This window comes from Seriola aureovittata, chromosome 8 (assembly GCF_021018895.1).
Source record: "Seriola aureovittata isolate HTS-2021-v1 ecotype China chromosome 8, ASM2101889v1, whole genome shotgun sequence".
NCBI lineage: Eukaryota > Metazoa > Chordata > Actinopteri > Carangiformes > Carangidae > Seriola > Seriola aureovittata.
This window is the reverse complement of record NC_079371.1, coordinates 22,871,238-22,893,291: the sequence shown is the minus strand read 5'-3', so window position 1 is coordinate 22,893,291 and position 22,054 is coordinate 22,871,238. Positions and strand designations below refer to the sequence as shown.

General features: G+C 40.3%; 3 protein-coding genes across 4 annotated transcripts in view; 2 read left to right on the top strand and 1 right to left on the bottom strand.

Annotated features, from left to right (window-relative positions):
- Positions 1-805: 805 nt before the first annotated feature.
- On the bottom strand, positions 806-11,907 carry ids (iduronate 2-sulfatase). Its single transcript, XM_056383590.1, has 13 exons — positions 11,700-11,907; positions 10,796-10,932; positions 10,494-10,671; positions 10,135-10,223; positions 7,872-8,072; positions 6,877-7,047; positions 6,661-6,787; positions 5,909-6,079; positions 5,405-5,511; positions 4,096-4,212; positions 3,425-3,535; positions 3,060-3,185; positions 806-2,971 (listed from the first exon to the last, which is right to left on the bottom strand). Exons 1-13 carry the CDS (start codon positions 11,773-11,775, stop codon positions 2,891-2,893), a joined length of 1,692 nt encoding a protein of 563 aa, XP_056239565.1. The 5' UTR covers positions 11,776-11,907; the 3' UTR covers positions 806-2,890.
- Positions 11,908-12,711: 804 nt separating this feature from the next.
- dcps (decapping enzyme, scavenger) lies at positions 12,712-15,419 on the top strand. The gene is made up of 6 exons (XM_056382668.1): positions 12,712-12,969; positions 13,296-13,446; positions 13,548-13,693; positions 13,786-13,899; positions 14,297-14,407; positions 14,649-15,419. Exons 1-6 carry the CDS (start codon positions 12,763-12,765, stop codon positions 14,913-14,915), a joined length of 996 nt encoding a protein of 331 aa, XP_056238643.1. The 5' UTR covers positions 12,712-12,762; the 3' UTR covers positions 14,916-15,419.
- A 1,779-nt stretch (positions 15,420-17,198) lies between these two features.
- Positions 17,199-22,054, top strand: part of zgc:66433 (uncharacterized protein LOC321250 homolog) — a 47,114-nt gene continuing 42,258 nt past the window's right edge. For both annotated transcript variants that reach the window (XM_056382665.1, XM_056382664.1), the window contains exon 1: positions 17,199-17,342. In XM_056382665.1, coding sequence (XP_056238640.1) covers positions 17,278-17,342 — 65 coding nt within the window. In that variant the 5' untranslated portion in view covers positions 17,199-17,277. The remainder of the gene's footprint in view (positions 17,343-22,054) is intronic.

Genomic DNA, 22,054 nt, shown 5'->3' with positions numbered 1-22,054 from the left:
AATTGCAACTCTCGGGTCTAATCTGAATATTGATATGTGCAAAGGACAGAGGCGAGAGGGAACTGGAATGAAATGGGGAGAGGAAATTATTAGAAAAGGTGAAAGAGGTAATGGAGAGATGTCAAGTGCTTCCCTGGTCTTGGGGAAATTTTGACTTTTCATTTGTAGCATACAGACTTCACTTCAACCCGACTTCTACACATCGCTCTGCATGATTGCTTGGAAATTGAAACCTGAAAAAAAAAAAAAAAAAAAAAAGAAAAAAAAAATTTCAAAAGCATGAGACTGAATTCATTCTTTATTTCAAAATGCAATTACAAGGCTTTTAACCGTTTGCGTTGCCCAGACAGATTGACTCTGTGGAATCGAGCACAAATTAGCGGATGTTCCAGTTTGGTCCAAATTCTTCCAGAGCCAGAGAGCAGGCGTATGCATCCTCTGCTCCAGAGGAGAGAAACGACAGAGGGGAGGAAGGAGAAAAACCCACCCAATAGACTGTTGAGGTCCCTGAGGAGCTCCCTCACTACTCTGCAGCTTTACACTTCTGCTGTGGGTGAGCACAAAAGGTATTACAACAGAGCGGTGGGGAGTGTGGACAGGCGGTAAAGTATGCAGAGTTTCTTCAGATCATACAGGAATTCAGACGAACACACCAGAGTCGGTTGTGAGGTAAAAAAAAAAAAAAAAAAAAAAAAAAAAAATATATATATATATAAACTATTAAAAAAAATATATATATATATATATATATATATATATATATTTTTTTTTTTTTTTTTTTTTTTTAAAAAAGCACAAAGTCAACTTTTTCTGTGTGCATTGTACAAAAATATTTTATTACAAACCAATCAAAACTGACAAATATATTAACGTGTCCTTGCCAAGCTCAAGAGTTGAATTATTTCTACAGCATTTATTTTTTATTTTCCCTTCAGAAAGCTGGAGCTCAAGCTGACGGATGCTCTGACGCAAACAAACTCAAGGAAGGTTCAACTTCATTTCTCCATGGTCAGTATCTGTATGGACAATACATCATACTGATTATATTCATTTTTCGAGACATTGGTATGTTAGAGGACACAGGAACAAAAGCAAAGCACTGGAAAAACTGCCACAAATGCAATGAAGCCAACCTGGAAGGAAATAAAATTCTCTGAATGATGATTTGCACCATTTGATGACAGGAAACATTTCTTTCCTTCAGCATCCTGACATATGATAGAGCCCCACTGATTACACGATTCAACTGTATCCCATTAACATGAAGCCAGAGCAGCCTACAATAAAAGTTGTCAAACCAAATCCCTTTGATTCATTGCTGAACCTGGAATTCAAGCTGAAATTGCTTTCTTCTAAATTACCACAGCACGAAATGTTCATGCATTGGAACAGCACTAAAATACTCAGTTTCATTTGCATTGAATTAGTATGGGTAGCTTTTACACACTTCATTTCAGGCCCACAAATTGATCTGAACTGACTGTTTACAAGGAGAGAGGCAAATAGCTGCAAGTAACATCAACAACAAATAGAAATGTCATTTTGCTCAACACTACAGTACAAAACTGCAAGTCCTTTTTAGCTGTTGTAGTTCAAAGTGGAGACTACACCTGCAGCAGACTGAATGATCAATAGCCCAGTGAAGAGCACTCGTTCCAAAAAGGGAAACTGGTGTCGCTATTAATCAAAAGAGCTAATTCCTCAGGTTTCCTCAATATTCCTCCAGATGAAAAGTCTTCCCATCAGATAACAGCTTGTAAAATGTGATGTAATAACTCGCAGAGGAGGTAGTGAACTCACAGCCCAACAGAGCTGTCCATCAAGAGTCCATGCATCCTAATGTTTGTTTTGTAAAGTTGCCTGGAAAGTGGTTCAGCTGCTCAGGCGTCTGTGCACTTGTGAATTCGATGAGTTAAAGGAACAGTTCAACATTTTGGGTAATTTGGGTTTCCTTATTGAGATTTGACAGTTAGACTAGAGGATCTATATCACGTATCTAAAGCGTGTGTACGCTAAATATGAGCCATCTAACAATTAGCTCTGCATAAAGACTCAAACCAGGAGGGAAACAGCTAGCATGGCTCTGTCCAAAATTTAAGATGTCCATCTCTAAATTCTACTAATTAATATGGTTATCAGTTAAATAAATCTGCGCTGAAATGTAAATGTTTTGATTTTCAGGGAGTTGCGTGCTGAAAGAAGCGTAGCAATTTCCTAGAAACTGGACATGTTTTCACTTTTCTGCTTTTTCTTTATGCTAAGCTAATCTAACTAGCTGTTGGTTCTAGCTTCATATTTAGCATACAGACGTGAGTGATATTAATCTTCTCATCTCACTCTTGAATAGAGAGCGAATGAGTGTATTTTCCAAAATGTCAAACCATTCTATTAACTACCGTAGATAATCAGAAATCTCCCCTACTCCTAAAATTTGAGCCATTCAAAATCAGACTGACATTTCCTCCATGCAAGTCAGTAATTACAGATGTGAATGGCAGGTGTAAAAAGGCCAGTCACTGAAAACACTGGAAGTTCTGTTTAGCCGGAGGAGGATGAACCAGTCACAAGTTTCTGCACATGTGTGGATTTTTCTCTTCGTCAAAAATCAAAGGGTGAAATGTCTTCAAACTAACAGCACAAGCGCTTTTTTTATTCACTTCGCTCGTGTTGAATCCAGGTCTGTCTGCCAATGAGCTCTGAACATGGAACATTAGCCTGAAGAGCTGAGCTTGAAAGATTAATGGTGATACCAGAGATTACTGAATCAAGTATGCATTATATTAAAAGAAAGATTCAAGGCATTCTCCCTTTTTAAGGTTTTCCATCCATCTGTCTGTCTTCCCTTTGTACTTGTCCCTGTCCGTCCATCTGTTGTACTTTATTCCCGTCATCACGCCTTCCCTCTCTTCGTTTTCATCCCTGCTGTGAGGTAGAGGAGCTGCAGCTTCATTCTCATCTGCAGACTCACAGTCTAGACGAGTCAGAAAGGTAGTAAACAAGTAAATGAATAAAGCAAGAAATAAAAAATGAGTGTGTTTCTAAAATGAGTTCAAACTTACATGAGGCAGACTGGCCATCTTCTTCATCATCACACTGTGATCAGAGTCACTGTAGATGTTATTGTCCTGGCCGGGGTCGTCTGCTAACATGTACAGCTCTCCAGCATGGACATCAGAAACATTTACCTATGTGGAGAGACAGATGGATGATGGACAAATATAATTTGTTACCGTCATGGACAACGTCAACATATTGTGCCAGACAAGATGGATGGATCCATCACACACACACACACACACACACACACACACACACACACACACAACTCCCCAGTCTGAAGCTGATACAATCACAGAGGAGAACAATATGAAGAGACAGACAAGAGAGATAACTGTCATGCTGTGGAGGTATGTTATACACCTACCTGAAATGTTTTAGGGTTGAATCCCAGCCAGAGAGTGTATCTATAGTCCCAGGAGCGTAGAGAGTAACCCATGACCTTTATGTCTTTAAGGTCAGGGAGGTCAGAGTTCACCTAATAGAAGAACAGTCAACTTTGAAAGCATCTTAAAATGAGCAAAAAAAAAACTGTAGCAATCTTTCTGCAGTGCTGTCAAATCTGCAGCTGCCAACTCATCCTGCGAGCCAGCCGACGAGCTAATGTCAGGCTGCCAAGCTGGTCCGTACAAAGATTAACCTGCAGCAGGTGCGGCACTCATCTGGATATTTTAATTCAAAGATCATGTGCCTGAAGCTGGCAGCTCCGCTACAAACAGGAGCGGTTCAAAGAGCGACAGTGTAGCGATGGTCATGTAAATACTCATTCAATATGACTTCAGTCTTCATGACCTTCACACAAGTTTTGACATTTTAAATGCAATGTCAGAATCTATTCATTAAAAGTATCGGTGTGGCACATTGGTATTAATAATACGTCTGCTTCCTGACTGATACAAAACTATAATAATGTTTGTATTAGAAATACGCCTGCTTGGTGTGACGCTTCCTGACTGATACAGAACTATAATGATTTACCCTTTAGCCAGCTCATGAAAGCTTTTTAATTGGCTTTTATAAACACTCAGCTTCTGATACCTGTGGTGCATCAGCAGGTCGAGGGTACTGGCTAAAAGATATCGCCTCCTCATCCTCTCCCCTTTCTCTGTGTCGGAAAGTGTGGGCCAGGTTGTCTCCCTCTGTACACAGCTCCTCCTGAAAGCAAGAAAACAGACGGAAGAGTCAAGGAAATAAATGTCAGAGCCAATTAGGTCACCGTCATGTTGGCCATGTTTATGGAGGGTTTACCTCTTGATTCATTTTGTTTGGCCATGTACTGTACAAAGATGCCTGAAAGGTCTCGGTTCTGGTGTTGCAATTATTAGAAAACAAGAATGTAATCTGAGGTAAATGACGTACTTTTGATTGCAGTATTTTTGTGCACTTTTATTATAACAGTTTGTTTCACCAATTACTCATTACCTACAGTGACTGAATTACAAACAAAACCACGTCTACAGCCATGTTAGCAGCTCTGTGAAGCTGTACTTGGGCAAACTGGCGCTTTGAGCTAAATGCCAATATCAGCATGCTAACACGCTCACAATAACAATGGTGACACACTGACGTTAGCAGATTCATGAATTACTACAAGACCATAACCTCCACCACTAAACTAGTTAAACAGTATAAAACTCTTATACTTATATTGGCCTTTTTAATGTGTCACTTTTTTGCAGAAGTTTATTAACAAGGGAAACTAAATAAATGTCCTTTTTTAAAAATCAGCTGAAGTGTAGAACACTAATTCTATTAGTGTTAATACTTGATTTTATTTATTTAAACTATCAGTGATGTTGCCAGAGATTTGATGACATTGAATACTTTTCACAAAGTGGATGATATACTCGTCAGAACATCCCATTATCTCAGACTGTGAAGTTTAAGTCAGAGTTTGTTTCCCACTCAGGTGCTCAAACGTGTAACTACAGCCTGAATAACATGACATGAACACTGCATTAGGGCCAGCAGTGCTTTAAGCTAAACACTAACATCAGCATGCTGACCAACAGTTCCCACAATAAAAATGCAGACATGCTGATGTATAGCAGGTATAATGTTAAACTACGAATATTAAACCTCAAGGATCACCAGAGTCATTAGGATTCATCATTCAGTTTCACAGCAACCATCCAACAGTTGAGATGTTCCACCAAAGGGCTGAACCAACCAACACTGTCCTCGCTGCAGCCATGACACTGATAAATGCAACACAGCAAACTTTGCCATCAGAGTTGAGACAAGAAAAATTTAAAAATTTTAAAAAAAATCAAGCAGTGATCACATGTCCCTCCTCTCTGAAAACTACTACCATTGGACAGATGTGTTAATTTTCATTTCTTGATACCTGGAAAGAAACATCAGCACAAGGTTCAGGTGCTCTGAGGCCGGCCATGTAGGAGACTGTAGGAAAAACATCCACCAACTCCACCACGTTTCTTATAACTCTGGCATCTGTAAGGATGAAGGATCAGCCAGTTAGAGAAAATTATTTAACCACCAAGAGCAAAAGAGTCAAGATATCAACTAAATTTTACTAGACACCCTGCACTGAAGTTTCATCATCATTGCACCATTTGCATTTGAAGCAAAAACTGTCTGGAGGCAAAATATCAAAGTGTATCCTTGTCTAAATACTTCTGAATTTCTCAATGTATATCAAAGACTTCATTAAAGTCAAGTTGGCATATTAATATATGTTCTAACAAGGTTTATGTGAGCAATTAAAAGCAAAAATTTTTAAATCAAAATTGAGATCCCTTTGACTTGACATTCATGCTGCTTTTAAAAAAGGAGAAATATGCATGTTTCAGGTTATCAGCAGTAATTTGTTGTCAGTGAAGAGTCTTACTCTGAAAGCTGTAGTTTGATTTGGTTAAGACATCAATAAAGGGGAAAGCAGACTCTCCCAGCCAATCATGAAGTGTGGTGACACCAGGAACGTAAAAGATAAGAGGGACACGTGTCGCCACATCAAAATTTGAGTATTTAGCCCATTCACCGTGTTCTCCTAACGACCAACCTGCAACGAGAGGGAGAAAGATTAAAGATGTTGTTTCAAAAAGACTACGGCAGATGGAAGAAATTAAAAAAAAAAAAACTAAAAAAAAAACTCAGTCTATGAATCTATATCACAAATACCATTTTAGGTACAGAGAGGTTTTAGGTAATCTATTTTACTGATGTTTTTCCTCAGTCATCTTATATTTGAAAATTATGGTATTTGATTGAGCTTTACTGGGTATGTACCAAACAGTAATGAAGATGATTCACTTCAGCATCCTCCACTGAAGGAGACATTAAAAGAAATTGAGTTTCCAAGTGAAAGTTTTTTTTTTTGATTTTTTTTTTTTTTTTTTTTTTTTTTTATATAAAAAGGAGGTGGTGCAGAAAAATGAGATTTTTACAGCAAAATTGTGGAGGGAGGTAATGGCACAATATGCTGTTACAACACTGCCATCTGGTGGTGCAAGACAGGGACATTTTTGAGGTATTCATTTTACCAAAAACTGTAAAGATAAACGATCATATCTTGAACTCAAACGCCAGCACTACACCATCCTCAGCCATTCCCCGTTTATCCAAAAGCATGTGTCTACTCACCATGATCTGAGGTGAACACCGCCATAGTGTTGTCAGCCAGCCCGAGCTCATCCAGAGCACTGAGCAGTCGTCCAACCTGAGCGTCCATATATGACACAGCAGCATAGTAGTGCTGACGGACACGCAGCTGGAAGACAATAGTACAGGAGACTAACGTTTAACTCATAAGACGTGTTACAAATGGCTCAAAAAGAGTTAAAAGCAGTCAGTTCATACCTGGAAGTCTTTCGGCATTGGTCCATATGGAAAGCTAATGTTTAATTTTTGGACATCATCTCTCTTTCTCACATCCATCCAGGGGTTGTAGGCCACAGGAGGAAGGGATTTAGGGACATCAGGGTCAGGAGCCAAGGTCATTTGGTCTATGGGATACAGGCTCAGGTACTCCTGCAAATATACAAGCAACAAGTTTCAAAGCGGTGTTAAATAAAGGCAGGTATACGCGCATTCACAATACAAATAACAGGTGGATTTGCATCATGATGAAAGAAGAGCTTTACTTAGCTTTTTTGGCCCAGATATTGTTGTGGAAATTACTTAATTCGCCCATTTCCCTGAAATGTTATGGTATAATTCAGCAAATAAGAGATGACTATTGAAAATTCAAAATAGACTTTCTAAGGAGATTAAAGTCCTCTGGCCCTCTGAGTAAGTGAGATGTCCTCTGATGTTTCAGTTTGATTTATTTTTACCCTTCCAGAAACGGCATATTTTTAAGCTTTGCACTGTTCTATGGGTGTGTCCATACAATGTGAGGTAAATCACATGTAGCATACATCACATGCTGACAGAGAGGAGCTGGCTTGACCTTTTCCCTCTTTTCATCTCTCAGCTCAAGACTATGTAGGAAACCCCTCTGGCACGCTGACATTCGTCTCTGCTCCGTCACTCTCTGCTCTCATTCAACTTCCACTTGATCATGCTGTCTTCCTCTTTCATGCTGGATTGCGTCTGCCATATATCCAGATCAGTTCTCATTTAATTCACTTCAGAGACGGTGTGTACATCTCACTTCTAGCTTTCAGAGGTTCCTTTCTGTTAGTCCAACACTTCACCACATGCAGCTGCACATCAAAATTACACATGAAGACCATCTGCAGCCAATATCAATACTGGTTTTCACAATACAACTTTGTTGATTTAACCATTATGTATGTTACGTCACGAACATTGTACAGAAGGTCTACACATGATGATATTGAGTCATGTACCTGTGGTATCCTGAAGGGTATGTGTGGTTTGTGAAAGCCAATGGCTAAGAAGAAAGGAACATCGTCATTGGCCAAAGTCTTCAGTAACCTCACTGCCTCATCTGTGGACTCCAGGTCAGGTAGGGTTCCCCCAGGCTGCTCTGTCACATTCACTGCACACAATAAGTTGGCGTGGAGTTCACCGTCTTCTCCTTTACACATCTGGAAACAAAGTTTTCATACAAATTATCAAGTCACTTTTTTATGTACAGTTACTACTGAGATTTCCATTACAAGGTTTGTTGGTTGGTCTCTTCAACTGATGGCACATAGAATTTCATATTGAGTTTATGCAGCCGTTTCTATTCAGACCTGATAAGTACAGGTTGGTTTGGGAACAACTTTCAGATATATTCAAATTTAAAATTATAGAAAGTTGAAGAGCTGTACATGTTAAAGTTGAAAACTGATTTAAAAGTTTAATGGTCACTGACTGGTACATTCACTAACATGGCATGCAGAAAGTAAAAGTAGTAGATGTACTGTACATTCTGGCCATTTGGTTGCACGAACATGTTCTAAATACAGCAGTGACATATATCATCATCTTAAAGAAGCAATGTGTAAGAAGGGGCCAACTGTCACATTTATACTCCAAACAAATAGGGGGCAGCATATTATCAGAAGGTTGGGGTGTCCACCCTTATCATGACAAACAAGGAAATGCACTCTTTGGCCCCTTCTCCCTGCTATCCCTAATGCTAACCCTGTTCCAGAGTTGTCAGTAAATCCATAAAGTTTTCACTGGCCCTCTCTGTGTGCCTGTCATCTGAGGTGCGCATGAGAGCATGTGGCATGCATGTACCAGGACTGGGCTCATTGGTCCATCACATCCAAGTTTCAACCCTCACCCTCATGCTGAGCTAACATTAGCTTGAATAAATCTAACCTCAGCATATAGGGCAGTTGCCCTTAGTTTGCTACCAACTCCTGAGGAAAATATCTGCAAGCTCAGCTGGTAAATGCTCCACTCAGTTCAACAGCTAGTCCCCAACTTTTTTCAGTGTGTCATACGATGCTGAACAGATAGTGTACAGTTTGTTTACCAGATCTTTTTCTGAGAGTGACCCAAACAGTACAATTTACAGACCAGACTGCTGAACAAGTTCTGTAAGGCTCTGTAAAGCCAAGGGTGATGCAGATTCTGATGACAATTCTCTGTGGGTTCATCACTACAAATGACCCCTTTCACATTGTAATAGTGTTCTCAAGGGTCACAGCGACAGAAAGATTATTACTAACTGACTTAGATTACCACAGTCTAATAAGTGTTAGGATATTCAAACACAGATTACCAGCGCTGAAGATTCAGCCGCTGATGAGGACTGTGACACTGCTGCTGAGACCTTTGACAGCTTTTTATTCAGAGATTCAAAGGGCTAAGTGTTCAACACATAGGAGCTACTTACAATGTTGGACCTTCAGCGACTAGTGATCTACTTCAGACACTGACCCTGAAAGAGCCCTGCTGAGAAAAATGACTGTCTCTTTGTTACTGTGTAAAACTCAAGGTGTAACATGCACTACACCCAAAGTAGAGCCACAGCAATTTTCAACATCATAACTTTCTCCATTAGAAAATAATGGCATAGGTCTGATAGTAGTTCGAGAGTTTTGTTATGACCATTGAAAAGAACAACTATTTTATATAACAACTTTTTTCAGTAGCGCAGCAGGATCCTATATTCAGCAAATATTTGGGAGATGTTAAATGCTGAAAAGCAATTTGGCTTCTTACAGAAATGAAAAAAAAATTCCAAGTTAGGCTTTGTTGAACAAAAAATGATTGTTGTTCTTCCTGTTTAGAAGAGGTCTCTTTTGAATTTAAACATAAATAAAGTCTGAAAACGCAACTTTTTATTGCTAATTGAGATACCTGTGTAGTATTAGGTATTTAAGGAAATCATTTTTGAGCACTTCACATCTCATCGGTTGCCGGGTTGCCTGATAGGCCTGCATCACTCTTTGGAGCGCTCATGTGTATTAAGTCAGACACATAACTGACTTAATAATGGCACGTACCACATAGGCTTAGTCCTAACTGCAGCAGCCATGGACTCGAGTCTGACCCACGGCCCTCTGCCCCCCTCTTCTCTCCCTAGCTTTCCTGTCCATCTTTCACTGCACTATAGACAAAAAATACCCCACAATACAACTTTATATAAAAAAAAAAATAAAAATAAAAAAATGTGAGAATGTCAGAGATAATCTTTCTTAGTCATACCTTTTGTTTCTCAAATCGAAATGAAGCTGGGTGGTAGGCAGGGATGGACCAGCTGTACGGGTAGTCATCGGAGTGGTTAGAGGCGATACCTAAACAAAGGAAATACAACCCAACTGTTGTTAATACTATGGACACAACATGAAAAGACATTTTATCAGCAAACAACAAAACCATGCAGATTTGATTCTTCTCAAATGCAGATCAGGCTCATCATTTACCAGCTGAAGAAATCTGTGATTCTTACTGCATTTTCAGTGACAACCGTTCAGTATTTTATGCTGTGCCAGCAGCATACCCTGTTTGTGAAAGATGAGCTTTATCCCTCAACGTTTACTAAAAATGTATATTATTAGTCTTACCTGGGTGAAACACCTTGCCCACAGACGTGGTGAAGTATCCTCTAGATTTAAAGTACTGTGGCAGAGTGGTGTAGTTTCCAGAATGGACTCTCCAGTAGGATTTGAAGTCATAGAGCCTGGTTGTATCTGGTCTGCGACTAGTTAACATGGATGTACGACTGGGAGCACACACAGCTTGCTGGGAGAGAAAAATACACATTCCAAGATTTCATTGAGGCTGTATAATCCAGTTAGTCTCACATCCACACAGACTGAATTGCTTCAAGAGTTTCAGACAGTAAACGCACCCAGCACCAACTGACCTGTGCATATGCATTCAGAAAAACTTGGCTTTTGGAAGCCAGCTGGTCAATGTTTGGTGATTTTACCACAGAGTCTCCGTAGCAGCCCAATGATGTCCGCAAATCATCTGCCATAATGAAGAGGACATTTCTCCTCTCTGAAAACAAACAACCACAGTTAATTCATATGTTTCACTGGTTTCGCAGATAACAAAATAAATCCAGCCCATACTTGGTCACATGTTTTCTTCTGGCCCAGTATATACCACATCTGGTACAATTCTGGTACAAACAGAAAATCTTGCCACTGTCAGACAACACTGGAGGACAACAGCTGGAATCTGCCCAGATGTAGACATAAATGGGCCAGACTCTGGTGGAGGACGCAGGCATATGTTGGGACAGGAGTTTCATTTTGCTATCTGGGTTACTGCTTTTAAATGAAACTCTTCAACAGTGAGGTCTGGCAGGGTCTCTGAGATGCTGGGGGTGGAATAATTACTTTAAAAACTAGTTGTTAAACATTCAAGAACAGCAACAACAAGTCCAATGAATACTAAATGTAAGGTTGAGTGACACTGGGAAACAAATACCACAAAAAAGAGGAACAGAAACAAACAAGTTTCACTTCAACCAATCAAAATCCCAACACAAAAAAGTAAAACTCACAAACAGTGGGCCATTCAGTGAGTAAGTTAAATTAATTTACGCCAGGAAACTCTAGCTACAGCCTCTAAACAAACAGAATAATGAGCACTCATTAACGCTAATTTCAACGAGTTACTGAGATTTACTCCTCTCAAACCTGGCAGCCTGACTCTACAAGTCAACAAGTCAACATTACAACCAGAGTGAAATGTGTAAGGAAGTCTAAGCCTCCACATTTTAAAACATTTTCAAAAGTTTTGCACAGTACAAACTCTACCTCTTCTCGCGACAGCAGCGAGGGTCAGTGTGTGAAGAACCAGGAGGAGAAGCCATAGTCGGACACATGTGCACATTTTAGTTTCAGGTAAACAACTGAAGACGCCGTGTCTTTCAGCTATCTCTCCACAGCTCCTGTCTTCTTCCCTCTGTCCGGTGTCAAAACAAATCAGCGTGTTGTCGAGGTCTTTAAATAACTTCCTGATTATCACGTCGCTAGACTACTGTGTTTTCATTCGTCCCTTTAACCGTCGCCCCGCCCCAAAACGGTAATCACATTAGTTAAATGATGTGTCAATCATTTTTAATACAAGTAACTGACAGTAGACAGTCTAATGGACAAGGTTAATGAGCAGTGGACTGGAAAACTAGGTGTACTGACCTATTGTGTGTGGTTCCTGGTACCTTTGCCTAGAGCACAGTGTTTCAGTAAATGTTATAACATCCTGTGCTGCCGGGAGTAAACTCCCTCAATTTGCACAATAGGTTAATAAGCACATCACGCTATATTATTATTGAAGAGAGACCTGGAAGCATTGCTGCACCTGCTACAAGGGAGCAGACAGGAAACTGTATATTAATTTTTATTAATTAGCTTTTATTTTGAAAGATATGACGGGGTTTATTGTCGCTATTTAACACTGCTGTAGCTGAGAGATGAAAGCTAAGGAGAAGTCTCACTCCTCATTTAGTTGGCTTCAGCAAACTTCGTAAGATAAATCCTAATTGTGCCTAAATAACACTAGCTGAATGATTATTAAAGGAGCAATAAGAAGTGGAAGTGAAAGATCTCTGTATTTACCTTTCCTACTGTAGAAATTGGTACATTTTCAGAAATAAATGTTTGTGGTATTGTTAAATTATCAGTGGTTCTATGTTGAGGAACATTAAGGTTATCATTAAGAGAACATCTTTACTTAGAATTAGAATTTATTTACAATGGAGAAATTGTTTTCATATGGTACACGCATGCGCGAGGCAACAGGCCCATAGTGAGTCGGACATTGAGTGGGACATCATTCTACAGATAGACGATCTTTGGTCACAAACGCTGCTCCAGAAACATGGCAGACAACGCGGTTAAACGTGAAGCGGATAGTATTGAAACTGATGAATTATCTCAGAAAGTAAAGCGGGCGAAGGCTGACCAGGAGAATGGTCGAGGAGAAGCTGGAAAGGAGCCTGAGTCAGAGAGTATCCTGTCTGGGTTTAAAACATCCAACATCTTGCGTGATTCTGCCCGGGAGAAGAACATCTTTGTCCATGGAAAGGTAAAGTTAGCTAACTTTGCTGTTGGAAGGTATTTAGCTGAATCTGACTGTGGTTAAGGATTTAATCGTGGGGGGAGGGAAAACAGGGAAATGTTTTATTGTTATACGCATTCAAAGTGGAGTGAGTAGATTTGTAAAAGAAAAATATAATATTCTCTTCCGGTTAGATATTTCAAAATAATAGTCTGCGTACTAGTGCCCTATTGTAAAGATTGACTTCATACAAATGAGTACCACAGCGGTAGGATTACGAAAGGACAGTTGTGCGTTTTTTTTATTTTTGGAAAGACAGACAGAAATGAAACTGTTGAACATGTCATCTGAAGTTGGCAGATCAGGATGCTGTGGTCATTCTGGAGAAGACTCCCATCAGAGAAGACAACCTGCCTGAGATCTTCAGTGGTTCCAGGCTGAAGCTGGAGATGAAAAACGACATCTACAGCACATATCGCCTGCAGGTTCCTCCTCACCTCAATGGTATGGTCCTAAATAAATAAACAGACCGAAGATCCTGTCATTCCAGCAGCCACTTCGGTCAGCTAGAGGGAAATGAGATAATCTGTTTTTCTGTTTTGCAGAGATTAAGACCACAGTGGTGTGTCCAGCCACAGAGAAGCATGTAAAGAAATACCAGCGTCAGGATTCTTTTCTGGTCGAGGAGACGGGGAAGGACTATCAGTCCATCACTCTGCCCTACATTCAGAAGCAGAGTTTCAGCGTGCAAGTCAGTGTCCTGAAATCACCTCCTCTCATACAATATTCACTTTTAAATGTACAGCACTAACTGTGTTTTTGTCACAACTTTTCACCCTTCAGTGGGTGTACAACATCCTGGAGAAGAAGGCAGAGGCTGATAGGATAGTTTACGAAGATCCGGACCCAAAGGTGGGCTTTGTCCTCCTCCCTGATTTCAAATGGGACCAAAAACAGGTGAGAAACCAGGAATATTGACCACAGTAGAAGCCGAACAACATTCTTCTTCCTCTGCCACCTACAGATATTTTTTTAACTTAACTGGAAGATACCTGTACAAAGGCTAACTAGTGCTGCTGCCTTATATTACTTGTCTGTCTGTGTTGTTACAAAGCATGATAAATTGTCATGTGGCAATAATAAATGGCTCCAAATCTGACCACATTAGAAGTTTAATACTTGAGAAATATTTAAACCGATAATGAAACCTATCCAAAACTCTGAACTTTTCCTTTTAAATGTATCTCTCACTGCAAAGTGAAAATGAGAGAGAGGAGGGTTACTGGGATCTGTATGTTCAGATTCTTAGGCCACTAGACTAAACAGTTTTACAATATCTGCCTTCCTCCTGCAGGTCGACGATCTGTACCTGATTGCCATAGTACATCAGAGGGACATCAAGAGTCTGAGAGACCTGACATCAGAGCATACGCCACTGCTGCAGAACATCTTCCAGAAAGGAAAGGTGAGGTCATAGTCATCCCTGGGTTTGTCTGGGAGAGTCCTCATCTTCCCTCAGCCACCATTAACGTGATCTGTGAGCATCGTAATCATCATCAACAACCAATTATGTGATATGACGTAATTGGTAATGATTTTAGAGAGCTAGGATAAGACTTCGCACTTTGAAGTAGAAAAGTCCTGGGGATATCCATGATGATAAGCAATAGAAAATGATTGATAATACCTGTTTCATTGTGACTTAGGAGGCCATCCTGCAGCGCTACAACCTCCCAGCCAGTCAGCTGAGAGTCTACCTGCACTACCAGCCGTCCTACTACCACCTCCACGTCCACTTCACTAAGCTGGGCTACGAGGCTCCAGGCTGTAGTGTGGAGCGCGCCCACCTCCTCTCAGACGTCATCCAGAACCTCCAGTCTGACCCCGACTACTACAAAAACCGGACACTGTACTTCCCCCTGAGGGCAGACGACGGACTGCTCAGCAAGTTCAAGGAGGCAGGAAGGCTGTAACGTAACTCATGCACTTAGTCCCCACATTACTAGATTTCCATCCAAACTGTTTTTTTTTTTTTTAGAGTGCCAGACAAAATCCAAGCATCTTTTTTGTGGTTTTGTTTTTTATCAATTTGTTCAACAAAGGGATTTCCCCTCTTTCAGCAGCAACTGTACTAGCCAGTTAGCTGTATCCTCCTATCAAAACACATGTGTACAAAGTGATTCTTTAGCTATAAAAGAGATTTTTCTATCAGTGGCATCAGATGATATATTTTGGAGAATTTCAAATCTCCACTAATTGATAATCACACATCATTTGTACGTGTTTCAGTTGGACCAGCCACCATTTTTTAAAACAATTTTTATATTTGACATGCTTTCATTACGAGGAGGAAAGAAGGAAGGGGTAAGTGTGACTCGCGTCAAATCAGTGGATAAAACATTTTTAATAATGTTGTCTAATGTTTTGTATATGTTATCTGAATGTTGCTGATTACATTAAATAGATTTTTCTACTCAGTCTGTTAATGTTGTCACTTGTTTTGAACAACAGCATAGGACTAACTGTAGGCTGATGTCTCTAAAGAAGACAAGTAGGAAGCACTTCTGACCTTTTATATGTCGGTTTCCCATCACATCTGGTGGTGCTGCAGTAACGTGGCAGATACTATGATTTAAGGCAAACAAGCCGTGTTTATTTGTATAGCTCCTCTCAAACACAAAAGCAGTTCACACTATCAAGTTTCATATTCAAACTCATTTGAGGACACAGTAAATACACACATTAACTCCGACACTAGATGGCAGCCTTAATCCTGAAAGGATCTACTGTGAAATTATCAAAAACAAACACAAACTCCAGTTTCTGGTCATAAGCAGGGGTTTCTGTTTGTCTGTTTTCTTTACACCAAGAAAGCCGATGGTATGTTGTAAACTATATTTTTGCAGGTTATGTAAACACAAGGCTATAATTTTGTACAAAACAATATTTAACCTGGGTCTGCTGACATTTGGAACTGAAATACCTTGTTTAGTTGGACTGATGCACATAATGCCAGAGGTTCACAACTACACAAATGTATAAAAAAAACCCTCCTCCTCCTGCAAAGTTCAGTAGTACAGTCTAAGAAAGAAATCTTACATTGTGATAGTCAGAGCTGCTTTTACTGGTTTGGGTATTTAAATGTAAGAGCAGTTAAATGAAATCGAGCAGTTCTTTCGATGTTTAGACTTCATACATAATTACATTGTTTGGGAAATTTTTGACAATATTTTCTTATCTCATCTGAAGTCAGTTGGGCGTCGCTCCGCGTTGTGTTTATGGTGCGTTCTGGTGTCACTCGTAAAAATGAAAAGTGGCTAATTAACAAGAGGGAATTAAATTATGAAACTATTATTTATGGATCATTATATCCAGGAACAATATCAAGAACCCTTCAGTGATCTGTGGAATCCTAATTCTCTCCAACTTGTTCATTAAAAATTGTCAAGGAAAGTTGGTTAAATTCCAGATATACATGTTGGAATATGATCATTGTGAAATATTCAACAATCAAACACTAAGCATTTTAAATGTCTTTGAGGCAATGTGTCAGTGGGTTTTTGAAAAAAAATACTAATAGGATTAATGGATTATATGTTGGATTAATTTTTTTTATTTTAATAACCACAGAAACTGTGGACCCCTCCAAATGTTGTATCACTGAAAATGGCAAATTGTCTAATAAGTCGAATTAATATTATTTGCCTGTAGTAGCTATAAATCTATTATCTATCTATTATGTTATTTTATGTGTAACTTATGTTTATATCTTTGTGTAAGTGTCATTTTCAAGAAGTTTACATGTTGCAAGTGGAACTAAAATGATTGATCAAAAAAAACCCAGTGAATGTATCTCAATACAAATGGATCAGAAATAAACATCACATTGTAGCTAAGATATTGCCTATTAACATCACAACAGAGTTCAGTGTCAAGGAACCTGCTCATAAATAGCCGTGGTGTAAGGATATACAGTATTTGACATAAAGGTTATTATTACATATTACACTAAGATCACAAACTATGTTCAATATTCTGGTCCACAAAAGGTTATTTTGGGAATAGACATTCATGCTACCATGACGCCTCTTTGATATCAAATAAGTCTGTTACAAGCCTTAAGCGAGATTGTGACGAAAAATGATGGTCTTTTATTCACAACTGTTGCTGTTTGCTTTATAATGATCTGCAAATCATGGTTAACCCTGCATTTTCCTTGCAACTACAACTGTTGGAATGTATTCCGAGCCGAGCCTGAACGCAGCACCGCAGGGCTGAGGACGCCCAGTCAGGACTGAGACAAATAATCCAATCATTAGTCCACCACTAGCGCCGATGTCTTGGTTCCATGCTCTGAGGGATGACTTCACTCTGAGGCCGTTTGAGTTCCAGCAGACACCGTAAGTACCCGCCGTGTTTGTCAGGAGCTGTACAAAACAAACGCACTTCATCTCTGTGAGAAATCAACTTCAGCTTTGTTGCGTGTTTGGAGATTACTTATTGGTGCTGCGGTTGGGAATTATGCAGTTTGTTTGGTGATCGATACATGTGTTCGATACGGTGTCCTGCGATGCTTTGCTTTGATTTGTGCATCGACTGAAGCGGCTGAGGCAGTTAAAAAGAGTGTTTTCTGTTTGGCTCATGATCTGCTGGCAACATGATGAGGCCATGTAGGTGGGCGTCTTTTCGGCATCCTTGAAGTTTTTTTCTCAAACATCTCTATGAATTTCCAGCTGAGATTTGACGTGTGTTTATTAATTTTCTCTAATGTTCTGTTCGACGTCAGGGTGAAACATTGAGTCTGGGTTCAAGTCATCATCAGACAAAACTTTGCCAGCAAAGTAATCAACTCTACTCTTAGAAAAACATTGCTTTTTCCATTGGATGATGCATTCCCAGTGAAATGAATTCAAGTCAGTTGAGAGGTTACTACTTATTGTGATTTGTTCTCTATGAATTTGGTTCATTAAGAAGTATTTCAGGTTAAAATAATTTGTGTAAACTGGCTTGAACTGGCTAATCTGTCAATACCTCCCTGAAAATTAATTCCCTTATAGGTGAATACTTAAAAGTGCAGCAGCTCTCATGCAAATTGTCCCTATTTGTTTTTTTTTATTTGATTTTAGACTTAAATTCAAAGTCATACTCCTTCCTTTTTTTCTTTACAGACAGCCTCCTCCTACACTCAGCTGTACTGCTGTCAGATCTTTGAGATCATACAGAAACACTCACTCCCACTGTGACACTGTGTGTGAGCTCAGTGTTTGGTGGAGGCAGGTCAAGGACGGTCCAGATTAAACAGTTAGTGTTCACTGTGTGTGAACCGCTGTAATCCTGAACACAGATACTGACTGATCCAGAACAGAGTCGTGTTGTCTGTCAGCGAGTGGGAATGAAAGACTATTGATCTGCTGCTCTGATCCTCGCGAGGACAAACTGTAGAGCAATGTAGACTTCTGATTGAAGTGCTTCTAAGTGCTGTGAATGATGATAAACCAAACAAAAAGTGCACTTTAAAGCCTCCACAACCTTGATGAATTATTATGTTCGACCAGTCATTTGCTGTAAATGCGGTTAGCATTATCACACTGGATGAGGATACATGAGTTTAAGGGCATCGGTGCTGGTAATCTGACTGAGAGGCTTGATAAATACGCCTGTGTATGTGTGTGAGACCTGTCAACTGTCACAGCCATGCTGATTAGAGGGCTGATCATGTCATCTGTCACTGGGTCACTGAACAAACCCGCAGAGGTTTTACAGCGACGTCCTGTTTACTGTTCCTCTCTGTGAGGAAATCCTATCACGATGATTCACTGATACGTAATTAGACAATCAGACATGTTGCTGTTGCTGCTGTGTCCTGCTCAGTGTGTTCAGACTGGTCTCTGCTAACGTGTGTGTGTGTTGTTTTGTTGTTTTTCCTGTGCAGCCTGAGTGAAAGTTGTGTCTTGCCATTGATTGTCACAAGGGAGGCACTGAAGCAATCACTTGCTGATTTGCTTTTCCTCAGTTCAGTTCAGTTGCCATCGTGTACATTCAAGTCAAACTCAATATATCAGCAGATTCTGGTGAAGATAATAATTCAAAACAATGATTATTCAGTCTTTATTTGTATTAAAGGAGCACCACCAATTCCAAACTTAAAGGTCAGCCATAGCCAGTGCCACCACCTATGAAAACAATTATATCATGTCTTGTGTGGCTCTGGAGGGCATTTCCTAATAATGATGTTGTTGGTTGCATTATGGGAAATGTAGGATCTCTGGATCCTGGAGGACTCCTTAATAATTGGTGTTTTCAGTTTGGACCTTGGTGGTGCAGCACAGCTTTAAGACTTTTGGACAACTTCACTACCCAGAATGTCTGTCTGTGCAGGGGTGTCAGGAAACGTAAGCGTCTCTGTCTGAAGGTGCGATCACATTCAATGAAAACTGCCCTGTGAAAAATGTAAATTTATCAGGGCAATTGCAAACACTGTGGACAGCCTGTAAGAGATGCACGCTCAAATGTGTCCGTTGTGCAGACGTCTGTTGACATGAGATGGAAGACAGATCTTATATTCAGAAGTGTGATGCTAAACCTTTTTGTTTCTTGTGGGAATAGAGGTGATGAGGAAGTTTAATTTTTGATTATATCTCAAAATTTCTGTGAATGGACACCTCCGTCCGTACTAACATACTGATATTTTGGTTTGCCAAAGTTTTGATTTGTAACTTCCTGTGTGTGTGTGTGTGTGTGTGTGTGTGGGTGTGTGTGTGTGTGTGTGTGTGTGTGTGTGTGTGTGTGTGTGTGTGTGTGTGTGTGTGTGTGCATGTGTGTGCGTGTGTGGAAGAACTACTGCCGAAACTCCGGTTTCTCTCTCTTGTAGCTGATGATTTAGGCTGATAAGTTGAGTATTTTTATTTCGAAACCTTGCCTGCAACATTAGTGCATTTCCAGGCATTTTGCAGTATTGTGTTTGCTTCGTCTGTGGTCAAAGGTATGCAGTAGAGAATATGCTGATGGAGAGATGAAAGAGCTGCAGTAGCCTGTGTAAGTGATGATAAGTAGACTGGACATGACCCACAGAGGACGGTAGAGAAGAATCTGTTTGCATTCATCGTCCTTTCAGTCGCTGTGTCCCTCTACAGTTCATTTGTTGCCAATAGTATTAAATGCACAACGGAGAAAAACATATTTGTTGTGATATCTGGTGATGATTTTCTGTCTTTTGCACATCAGATTTTGAGCAGCTGTGGTTTGTTCCTGCAGCCTTTCAAACAAAGTGAACATGCTCTTGTTTATGAATTTGTCAGATTGAACTTTTCTCATGAAATAAAAATCACATCTGCAGCCGTGCAATAAAGCGTATGGTTTCAGCCTGTTGACCGTCCATCCGTAAAACGTCAAACATGCCCAAATCAAGCCTAAAGACAAGCTCACTGACCTGAAACACCAGCGGTGAGATGTACCATGAACCCACATTTTATACCCTACAATCAGAGAACAGTATCATCCAACTGGTCTACTCATCGCAATTTTACAAATGTCAGAAGGGAGCAATGAGCTGCGGCGTCCGTGTGTTGATGCTCCATAAAAGCCTCAGTTAGAGGTTATTAGCTTGTCATCATTCACTTAAATTCTTTGAATCAACTGCTTGTCTGCCTCCTGTTGCTTCAACACACACACACACACACACACACACGAACACACACACACACATACACACAGCTGAAGAATTCTGTTTTGTTTATATCGTCCCATAAACCTCAGCTGGGACCTGAGACGGAGAGAAAGAAGGGACGTTTTCAGCTTTTTAGAGGAATGTGTACTGCGTGCAATCTCACAGATACACACACACACACACACACACACACACACACACATACACACACACACACACCACCCAATGCGGCAGGCTTAGGGCTGGAGTATGATTACAGGCCTATTTACATTACAACATAGAGCGACAGAGAAAGGGGGGTGAGAGATTGGCAAAAAGAGAGAGAGAAGATGGTTTCCAGATGTGAGGTGGAATTCAGAGCTACAGAGTGACTCCCCTCCTCCTCCTCTTTCAATCTGGATCAGCCTGCGCATGTTGCAATGGAGAGAATAGCAGACAGAGGGTAACCACAAAAGAAGAGAGAAGGAAAAGGCGTTGCTCTGCAGGGGTGAGTGAGAGGAACTTGAGCCGGCAGAGGGAAAAGAGCAGTGGAGATGAGGAAGAGGATGGAAAGAATATGGAAAGAGGAGGAGAGGGAAGAAAAGCAGGGCCTCTTGGTTGACCACAAGTCAAAAATCCAAATTGAATTTCAGCTCGTTGGAGGCTGTTGTAATGTTGGTGTGCAACAAATCCACCAAAATGAAACACTTTGCAGAGTTTTTTCCAAAACACCACGCTGTACTCCCCAAATGTTTGTAGCCATCTTGCATTGACGAGTGTTTTATCTGAGCTCGTTTCCATGGTCCGGTGTTTCCCGCAGGTTGAGAATTTACTTGCAGTGGTGGGTGGTGCAGCGTGTGACAGATGTGCATGCATAGACTCATGCAGTTTTGAGGGGGGCAGTGTAAGTGAGATCATTTAATGTAGCCACAGTTTACAGGTGTCCCCTAAACGCTTCACATACAGGCTATCGATAGATGCTGCAGAGAAGCCTCTGGTTCCCACTCAGTTACTGCAGCACTCACAACTCAAACAGGTGTGTGGCCAAGAATGGGTTAGTTTGAAATAAGTTCTAATGTAACATTTACCTGATCTAAAACTGAGTAAGTAGAGCCTATGTGTGGGAAACACTGGGTGTCTTTATACATAATAGGCAACATCGATCATAGATGACGGTCAGACATATAAAAACTAGAATAACCACCTCACTAGTTTCAGGTTACATCCCTGTTTAGTAATTTAAAATATGAACCAATTCTGTGAAATTTTGTAATAATTGCTGTTTTGTGTTTTCTGAGGTCACTGTGACCTTGGCCTTTGACCTTTAACCACCAAAGTCTAATCAGTTCATCCTTGAGTCCAAGTGAACGTTTGTACCAAATTTGAAGAGGTTCCTTCGAGGCGTTACAGAGATACTGAGTTCCCAAGGCCAAAACTGTTTTTTGTGAGGTCACCACGCCCTTGACC

Excerpts from the sequence above, each read along its gene's own strand:
- ids (XM_056383590.1), bottom strand. The coding sequence starts at position 11,775 with ATGTGCACATGTGTCCGACTATGGCTTCTCCTCCTGGTTCTTCACACA. Across the intron at positions 4,213-5,404 it reads GTGCTGATGTTTCTTTCCAG|GAGGAGCTGTGTACAGAGGG; the intron begins GTATCAAGAAAT and ends TCTTGCTTTCAG. Across the intron at positions 3,536-4,095 it reads GACCTGCTGATGCACCACAG|GTGAACTCTGACCTCCCTGA; the intron begins GTATCAGAAGCT and ends TTCTTCTATTAG.
- dcps (XM_056382668.1), top strand. The coding sequence starts at position 12,763 with ATGGCAGACAACGCGGTTAAACGTGAAGCGGATAGTATTGAAACTGAT. Across the intron at positions 13,694-13,785 it reads AGCAGAGTTTCAGCGTGCAA|TGGGTGTACAACATCCTGGA; the intron begins GTCAGTGTCCTG and ends TTCACCCTTCAG. Across the intron at positions 13,900-14,296 it reads TCAAATGGGACCAAAAACAG|GTCGACGATCTGTACCTGAT; the intron begins GTGAGAAACCAG and ends TTCCTCCTGCAG.